The sequence below is a fragment of the Ornithorhynchus anatinus genome, chromosome 2 (assembly GCF_004115215.2).
Source record: "Ornithorhynchus anatinus isolate Pmale09 chromosome 2, mOrnAna1.pri.v4, whole genome shotgun sequence".
NCBI classification, from domain to species: domain Eukaryota; kingdom Metazoa; phylum Chordata; class Mammalia; order Monotremata; family Ornithorhynchidae; genus Ornithorhynchus; species Ornithorhynchus anatinus.
Window position 1 is genome coordinate 60,727,537 of NC_041729.1, and position 9,902 is coordinate 60,737,438.

The 9,902-nt window shown below is 46.5% G+C and overlaps 1 protein-coding gene across 1 annotated transcript in view; it reads left to right on the forward strand.

Annotated features, from left to right (window-relative positions):
• Positions 1 to 9,037, forward strand: part of LOC114818249 (ectonucleotide pyrophosphatase/phosphodiesterase family member 7-like) — a 147,798-nt gene extending 138,761 nt beyond the window's left edge. The window contains exons 9-11 of the mRNA XM_029083251.1: positions 1,244 to 1,481; positions 4,882 to 4,999; positions 8,932 to 9,037. Coding sequence (XP_028939084.1) covers positions 1,244 to 1,481; positions 4,882 to 4,999; positions 8,932 to 9,037 — 462 coding nt within the window. The remainder of the gene's footprint in view (positions 1 to 1,243; positions 1,482 to 4,881; positions 5,000 to 8,931) is intronic.
• The last annotated feature ends 865 nt before the right edge of the window (positions 9,038 to 9,902 follow it).

Below are 9,902 nucleotides of genomic sequence, written 5' to 3' on the forward strand. Positions count from 1 at the left end.
GGTTTTGAAGAGGGGAAGAGAATTAGTTTGGCAGAGGTGAGGAGGGAGGGCATTCCAAGACCGTGGGAGGACGTGGCCCAGGGGTCGTCGGCGGGATAGGCGAGACCGAGGGATGGTGAGGAGGTGGGCGGCAGAGGAGAGGAGCGGAGCGTATGGGGTGGGCAGTAGAAAGAGAGAAGGGAGGAGAGGTAGGAAGGGGCAAGGTGATGGAGAGCCTTGAAGCCTAGAGTGAGGAGTTTTTGTTTGGAGCGGAGGTTGATAGGCAACCACTGGAGGTGTTTAAGAAGGGGAGTGACATGCCCAAATCGTTTCTGCAGGAAGATGAGCCAGGCAGCGGAGTGAAGAATAGACTGGAGCGGGGCGAGAGAGGGGGAAGGGAGGTCAGAGAGAAGGCTGACACAGTAGTCTAGCCGGGATATAACGAGAGCCTGTAGCAGTAAGGTAGTCGTTTGGGTGGAGAGGAAAGGGCGGATCTTGGAGATATTGTAAAGGTGAAACCGGGTACAGTGCTCTGCACATAGTTAGCGCTTAATAAATACTATTGAATGAATGAATGAGGACTTCTCCAGATGTCAGTGACAGAATCCTGAGGCCAAGCCATATGGTTTGAGAGATGGTGGCCATGTGAAAGAGCTTATAGCCAGTGGGTTCCTCAGGCCATGTTGCCTCTGCAGATCACGTTGCCCTGGGTCTAGGCTTTCTAGCACCCTAGGCCATGGAGCAGTGCTGGCTCACTCTCGGTGTCACATTCTCCTTTAGAGAGGCTGGTCTGACTCAGGCCAGGTAGTTTCAGCCGTGTTGGTTCAGTTTCTCCAGGTCCAGAATGAATCAGTGCCTCAAAAGGGGTCTAGACCTGAGGCAAAGCTACTTTTGGGACTCACAAGCCTCTCAGTCTCCTCAGGGCCTGCTCAGTCAGACCTGCTGATCCAGGCCTGCTGATTCAAGCCTGAGAAAATTGCCCTGTTCTCCTTGTTTCCTCCCCCTGTGGGGTTCTAGTTATAACTGAGGAAGGAATCCCAGGTTAATTTAACTCATGGCTATTTCCAGCCAAGGGGATTTTCACACACATGCCCTATGGATTCTCTACCCAAATTATCTGAATATTTCCTTTCCACACTTCCTAGAATCTTCCTTCAAAATGGTGGAGGGGGGAACCATACTTATTTGCCAGCATATTCAGGGATCTGAGGAGATACTAAGTGTCCTTTCAGGGGATTCTAATCCTGGTTGGCTTTTATTTCAGCGGTTTATACTCTATGTCAACAAAGGGGATCATGGATTTGATAATGCACACATGGACATGAAGACAATATTTAGAGCTTTTGGGCCAGATTTCAAGAAAGATCATTTGACTGAACCCTTTGACAGCATTCACATTTACCCACTGATGTGTAAACTTCTGGGAGTCATCCCAGAACCACACAATGGATCTCTTGCAGTTACTCAGAACATGCTTTTGGACCCTTTTGGACAGCAGTCAGGTAAGTTATTGGCATAAAAAATAGAGGGAGGAACAGTTTAGAAGGTTAAGTACTTTTAAAACATAGTCAATCAATGATGTTTAATGAGTGCTTATGTTGTGCCGAGCACTGCCCTAAGCACTAGGGAGAGAACAATACAAAGGAGTTGGTAGACACAATCCCTGACCACAGGACCATACCATTTAGAAGGGTCACTCATATGCTGTGTCACTTTGGGTAAGGTCTCTGTGCCTCACTTATTTCATCTGTAAAATGGAGATTAAAAATGTGAGTCCCATGAGGGAGAGGTACTGTGTCCAACCTGATTAGTTTGTACCTACCCCAGAGTTTAGAACAGTTCCTGGGCCATAGTAAGCGCTTAACAAATAACATGTTAAAAAAAAAGGTGGAAGACAGTCATTAAAATAAATTATATGTATGTACATAAATGCTGAAGGACTAAGGGTGGAGTGAATAACAAGGGCTTAAAAGGAACAGACCCAAGTGCATAGGTGATGCAAAAGGGAAAGAAAGTAGGGGAAAAGGATTTAGTTGGGAAATGCTTCATGGAGGTAATCATTCAATCAGTGAGAAACAGTGTGGCTGAGTGGATAGAGCATAGCCCTGAGAATCAAGCAGACCAGGAGTCTAGTCCTGGCTCTGCCACTTGTCTGCTGGGCAACTTTGACCCTAATAAATCACTTCACTCCTCAATTACCTCATCTGTAAAATGGGGATTAAGACTGTCTCATGTAGAACATGGACTGTGTCCAACCTGATTGGCTTGTATCCACCCCAGCACTTAGTACAGTATCTTACAGTACAGTAACAAATACCTTAAAAAAAAATGGTATTTATGGAGCATTTGCTGTGTGCAGAGCACTGTACTAAACGTTTAGGATAGTACAATATAATACAGTTGTTAGACCCCTTCCCTACTGCCACCCGTCGCCCGGGAACAGGTTCATTTGGGAATCAACACAGTGAGGGAGCGAGAGAGAGAGAGAGACTGGGGACGGAAAGTGTGAGTTTTATATGAAAATTTATTCCATGAGGCAAATTTAATTATTTGATTATTTAGATGCAGCGAATTGAACTTCCCTTTTGGGAGGAATATGATTAATTGGTGATATTAGAGCTTCCCTAATGGGAGGACTATACTTCTATGTTACGCACGCATGGCAGAACATCCAGGTCCCACCCAGGTGGAATTCACTTATGGTTTGCTCACAAGTGGTGAAGCAGTAGCTCTCACCCACGAGCACTTCCCACTCAGGAGGAATCCATTTCTGCATTACGCACCCGTGGTGAAGCTCCTAGTTCTCACCCATGAGTGCTTCCCACTTGGGAGGGATCCACTTATGCATAATATACCCATGGCAAAGCGACTGGCTTTCAGCCCCATGAGGGTTCAGCAGGAAGAACACTCACTGATCCCACAGCTCCTCACTTGGTGCAGGCAGAGCAGGCTTCTCAAGCTCTGGACAGAGGCGACCTGCAGCAAGCTGCTACAAGTCTCGAACCTCTGCACAGGTTAGAGGCTGCAGGGATTTATCAACTGTGCTCCTAGGCCATTCCAGCTTCCGGCCTCACTTTATACTGATGTTGGTATTTGTTAAGCGCTTACTATGTGCAGAGCACTGTTCTAAGCACTGGGGTAGACACAGGGTCATCAGGTTGTCCCACGTGAGGCTCACAGTCTTAATCCCCATTTGACAGATGAGGGAACTGAGGCCCAGAGAAGTGAAGTGACTTGCCCACAGTCACCCAGCTGGCAAGTGGCAGAGCCAGGATTCAAACCCATGAACTCTGACTCCCAAGCCCATGCTCTTTCCACTGAGCCATGCTGCTTAATAATGTTGGTATTTGTTAAGCGCTTACTATGTGCAGAGCACTGTTCTAAGCGCTGGGGTAGACACAGGGGAATCAGGTTGTCCCACGTGGGGCTCACAGTCTTCATCCCCATTTTACAGATGAGGGAACTGAGGCACAGAGAAGTTAAGTGACTTGCCCACTCAACCCTTGCCCTCCCCTTGCTTCTCCTAGTTTATCCAATCCCTTCCCTCCTCCCTCCTCCATACCTAATTTGATTGGCACTGGGGTGAGGGATACTTTCGGTATTCCCAGCTTGGGCTGTCAAACTGGCAGTTTTGGTGGTGGGGGCATTACCCCACCCTCACTTCTGAGTTCTGCCTTCTGGCTCAGGAGATCACGAGATAGCATTTGACCTTGAGATGGTCAGTACCCCAGAGTGACCTTGGGACACCTACTCACAAGAAACTTACAGTCTAGAAGTAATGGGATTTTGTAGGGCTTTGAAGGTGAGGAGAGTGGTGGGCAGTCAAATAGGAAGGGGGAGGGATTTTCAGACCAGAGAGAGGGTATGGGCAAAGGGTTGGCAGTGAGATAGGACAAAATCAAAGTACAGAGAGTAGGTTGGTGTTAGAGGAACAAAGTAGTTGAGAGACAGCACTGAGTAGTTGAAATGGGTGGTAGAGGCAGATTAAGTAGGCTTCAAAGGAAGCAAATGAAAGGGATGGAGGGATAGGGATAGTATGAGAGCAGCACTGGGGAGGCAAGAATCGGGCCAACTCCTCCCTCTTTCCCAATGAGTTTTGGGAGTGGGAAACTTCCAGGGAATCTGCTGGTAGAGAACAGGAGCCAAGTGGCCCTGTTCTACACAGCACTTTTTTTAAAAAAAAGTATTTGTTAAGCTTTACTCTGTCCCAGGCACTGTACTAAGCACTGGGGTAGATACAAGCTAATCAGGTTGGACACAGTCCATGTCCCACACGGGGCTCACCGTCTTCATACCCATTTTGCAGATGAGGTAACTGAGGCCCAGAGAAATGAAGTGACTTGTCCAAGATCACACAGCAGACAAGTGGCAAAGCCAGGATTAGCACCCAGGTCCTTCTGACTCCCATGCTTTATCCACTAGGCCCGTGCTTTCTCCACTTAGCCAAGCTGCTTCCCTAAGCTGCTTCCCTGCTTTTCACTTGAGCAGTATGGAATGCCCCAGTGCAGCAATGAAAAGGTGGGTTTGAGAATTGTGGTGCATCCGGTTCAGGATGTGGTGTTTCACTCCCTTCCTTCTGAAGCCAGCCCTGGTCCAGGAGGTAGCTGGATCAACTGGTGTTTATGACCCCACTATGGCACTTGTGGCTATTTATAGAGCACTGTACTTACTAAGCACTAAGGAGATCCTTTCCATTCTTCCAAACCACTAGCCAAAGATGTTCTACTGTAAATAGGGTGGAATGGATAGGATTCCTTTTTCAAAAGCCTTTTCCCTGAGTTAAGAGGAGAAATTGTTTGTATCCTTCACCTCAGGAAGAGGCTAGGTGTAAATATGAAGAGTGAGAACAGCCTTTTTGCATATTGGACCTCTGTAAAAATCACTTCTCAAATGTGTTTGCAGATAAAAAAAATGATGTGGATTTTCAAGGCATCTCTATTGGTCTCGGAGTTCTTACAGGAATTATTGTCATCGTATTCATCTCGAGTGTGGTGTACACTGCCATCCAGAGAAAGAAGAGGTAAGCAGATGAACACAAGTCCATAAGAAATGCCTTTAATGGTCCATCCAGTCCCAAATTCTGCCTCCAGCAGTGGCCTCTCTTCTGCATCACCTAAGTACTTTAACTTGTACCCTTTTAAGCAACTTATAGTCACTCCTCCCTCAGGCCCAGAGCACTTATGTTCATATCAATAACTTATTTTATGTCCATCTCCCCCACAAGCTCCTTTGGGCAGGGAAAGTGTCTACCCACTAGATTGTATTGCACTCTTCCAAGCACTTACTACACTGGTCCGATTAGACTGTAAGCCCATCAAAGGGCAGGGACTGTCTCTATCTGTTACCAATTTGTACATTCCAAGCGCTTAGTACAGTGCTCTGCACATAGTAAGCACTCAATAAATACTATTGAATGAATGGTCTGCACAAAGTAAACACTCAATAAATACCACTGGTGGATTAAAATACCATTAATTGGACACCAGTTGCTTGGAGGAACCATTTCATGGCTGTTTTGATAGAGGTAAAGGAGTCTTAGCAGCTTTGGGTTTCCCTCTCCACATTACTTAACATTATTTTCCACTGGTTCACCCTCCAACATCTATAGTGAAATAAGGCTTCTGCTCACTGAGTAAACATTTAGCTCTCCCAAACTTTGCCTCTGGGCCGATGGGTTCTACTTTTTAAGCTGTTGATTCGAAACACCTTCCATTTTAAGCGGTTTTCATCATTACCTGCCCAGCTCTAAACCATAAAAAGTTGGAACTTTAGTTAACCTGAAACTCAATTACAAAATCCATTTCTAAAGTAATTTGTATTTGAACTATAAAAATGTGCTCTAAGCTAAAACATGACCTATAAGGCTGTTAGACCCCTGAAGCAACATTTTAGAAAGAAATCATAAGCCATAGGAGAGATAAAGGAAAATTTCTATTTAATAAGTGTTCTTAAAGTATAATTTTAAAAGGGCAGCAATTTTCTACAGTTGGCTGTTTGCTCATTAACTTTTATGTATTAACCTTTTCATTATGCAGTGCTGATATGGTCACCCTCTCCATTGGTTTGAGCAGGATCACCACATTCATTCATTCATTCATTCGAATTTATTAAGAGCTTACTGTGTACAGAGTACTGTACTAAGCGCTTGGAAAGTACAATTTGGTAGCAGATAGAGACAATCCTCCCCAACAACGGGCTCACAGTCTAGAAGGGGGAGACAGACAACAAAACAAAACAAGTAGACAGCCATCAGTAGCATCAGAATAGATAAATAGAATTATAGATATATATATATATCTTTAATAAAATAAATAGAATAATACATATGTACAAACATACACAAGTGCTGGGGGGGGGGGGTAAGGGGCTTCCTCCCCTCGGATCCTGGGATCCTATTTGTTGCTCAAAGTCCCATCAGGCAAGATTATTTGCCAGAGTGAAATGAGGGTGCTGGGAGTCACCCCCTGTTTCCCCCCTGACAATTTCAAGCAAAATTCTTCACTACTGGCTTCATTATCTCACCTCCTTTCTCTCCTTCTACAGCCCAGCCCGCACACACTGCTCCTCTGCCACTAACTTCCTCACTGTGCCTCGTTCTCGCCTGTCCCACCATCAATCCCTGGCCCATGTCCTACCTCTGGCCTGGAAGGCCCTCCCTCCTCAAATCTGCCAAACTAGCATACTTGCCCCCTTCAAAGCCCTTCTGAAAGATCACCTCCTCCAGGAGTCCTTCCTGGATTAAGCCCCCCTTTTCCTCTGCTCCCCCTCCCCTCCCTGTCAACCCCACTCACTCCCTTGTCTCTACTCCCTCCCCGCCCCCCAGCGCTTGTGTATGTACATGTACATATTTATAATTCTATTTATTTTATTAATGATGTGTATATATCTCTATTTCTATTTATTTCTTTTAATGCTATTGATGCCTGTTTACTTGTTTTGATGTCTGTCTCCCACCTTGTAGACTGTGAGCCCATTGTGGGCAGGGATTGTCTCTATTTGTTGCTGAATTGTACTTTCCAAGTAGTTAGTACAGTGCTCTGATCACAGTAAGCACTCAATAAATAGGATTGAATGAATAACCTAGAAAAGACAATGCAGTCCCCCCGGTTTCTTTCCAAGTCTCTGGTGGAAGAAGAAAAGGTACCCGACAAATGCTGACTGTTTTAGATCTGCAGGTCACTGAGCTCTGGCTCTGCTCAGCAGCCCTTCTGCCGATGGCGTGGATCATGAGTACTGATTCAAGGAAACAATTTAGCAGTTCTCTCAGCCATGGCGCTCAGTCAAGGTGACACTCCTGGGTCTGTAGTTCTGATAACTCTCTCGTAGACAGCTCTGCTCTTAGGTCTGCTTAGCATCAGTCTCTTACAAATGGATTGGTCCTAGGTTTGTCAGTCAGCCTCCTTGGGATCATACCCTCTGTTACTCTGAAAAAGGGCAACCTTTGGCTGGGGAAGGAGGCAGGCCCTCTCTCAAGGTTTTTACATGACAGCCTCTGCTGCCTCTGTCATTCCTATTCATTCATTCAATCGTATTTATTGAGTGCATACTTTGTGGAGATCACTGTACTAAGCCCTTAGAATGTAAAATTTGGCAACAGATAGAGACAATCCCTGCCCAACAACAGGCTCACAGTCTAAAAGGGGGACACAGACAAGAAAACAAAACAAGTAGTCAGGCATCAATACTATCAAGACAAATAGAATCATAGTATATACACATCATTAATAAAATAAATATAGTAAATAACACATACAAATATACAAATTCTCCTGCATCTTAGGCCTTTCTGGAGAGCGCTTCCAGCTAACTCTGGACTGCCTTCTTTTGGGGTGTTTTTTAAACACTTTTTTCCAGGATAAGACGCTGTTGATTGCTTCCATTTGGATTTCCCAAAGAATCCGTTGACCCTGCCCAGAGGCATTAGTGCGAGGGTGTTGTAGAAATGCAGTGTGGCTCAGTGGAAAGAGCCCCGGCTTGGGAGTCAGAGGTCATGGGTTCAAAACCTGGCTCCAGCTGTGTGACTTTGGGCAGGTCACTTAACTTCTCTGTGCCTCACTTACCTCATCTGTAAAATGGGGATTAAAAACTATGAGCCTCATGTGGAACAACCTGTTCACCTTGTATTCCCCCCAGCGCTTAGAACAGTGCCCCAAATATGCTCCCCATAACACCCTCTGGCGGTGTCAGGCATCACTCTTTGGCATCACAGGGTACCTTTCATTGGCGTAGGGTGCCAATCATCCAGTAGGCACTGGGGAAGATGGTCTGGCTGGCTCAGCACCCAGAAGCTATGCTGACCACACTGGCCCAGGGTTCGTCCTTCTAGTGGGGAGCAGAGTATCAGAGCTGCACCTCGGAAAGGACGCTCATGGAATCCCTCTCCTAGGCTTTTTATTCCATTCTTCATCCTCATCATAACCTGCCCTTTCATTGACCATCAGTTAATCTTTGTCTGTCTCCCCTCTGTCTCTTGGCCTTGGAAGCGGGAATCTCCACTTGCTTTGGAGTAGGTGGCAGGAGGCCGAGGTGGGGAGCTGAGCTGGTGCTATTGCTCATGGAGAGGTCGGGGGTCTCATCTCATGGCCTTGGGCCCTCTTCCACTGGTGGCTATCTATTCGGTACTTGATTCTGCCTTTCCCCCCTCCTTTGGAGGGGAGTCAAGCTGGGGTCCCTGTTTTCTACTGCTCACAAGGAGTGGCCCTGTTTGACCCTGAGGTCTCAGTGCCAGGTTCTACTTCCCTCTATCTTTCCTCCTTCCTTTTTGGGAGGGAAGCCAAGCTGGGGCCATTGTACCTGATCCTGATGCTGCTGGTTCACACTGGCTCATCCTGGCCCCTGGAGCAAAAAACAGGTTCCCCAGCACTTCACTTTGCTTGGTGACTTCCCTCACATCCACAACACTCCCTAAACAATCCCTAAAGTCAATTTCTGGGGGTTTTTACTCATCCCCAGGCCTGGAGTAACTCTTAAGGCTATTCAATTGTATGGAGACCCCTCGGGACACTTGATAGCATCATGCCACCCCGGGATCCAGAGTTCTCCTTGTCATCATTACTAGCTCTGTCACATCACCAGCCCTTGCCCACTGTCCAGCTACAGCCCTAGCCATAGTCCAAGGATGTCCCCAACCTGCCTTAGTCTGCCTCTGTCTCCCACAGCTGGGCCTGGAAAGGGAGGTGAGGTGACAGAATAGCAACGGCAGAGCTTGAATTTTATCACCCCATGAAAGTTTTAAAAATCAATCACCCCAGCATATGGTCCACAGGAATGTTTGATGGGATGCAGTTTTCTCTCCTCATCAGTTCTTCTGTGGCATTCGCCGAACTCTTGGAAGCTAGAACAGAACACCTCTTGTGTTTTGTTGACCTTTCCCAAGCCCTTACTAGAGTACAGTATCTTACATCCCGTGGGTGCCAAGAGACATTATTTCTGTCCTATTACTTCTGTTTGAGAGCAGAGGGGAGGAATCGCCTACTTCAATCCCCTGCCACTACTGGTTAAATACTGGAGGAAATGTGTGCACAGAAGGGCTTTGAAACTTGGGGAGAGCTATGGTCTGTTGGATTTGAAAGGAGGAATTCCAGTGGAGTGAGGAGGGCGTGAGCAAAGAGTTGAAGGTAGGGCAGGGAAGAGTCAGGCACAGTGAGTGGGAAGACTTGCTGGGGAGGGACATGGGGCTGAAGATTAGAAAAGGGATATGGAAGAAAAAAGTCCCAGGAGGGACCTGCTACAGGAGTTTCTAAAAATCAAAAATCTTCTCTCTAAACACTGCCTTAGGCAAATCACTTGCCTTATTGGAGGTTCCTGGGACAGGATACATTTGTCCATCCCCAGTGTGTTTCCTGTTGGCAGAAGCAGAGGGTTTCTGGAAGGAGAGTAGATTTCAGCTTCTCAGCCATGAGCAAGAATGTCAGCAGTGTCTG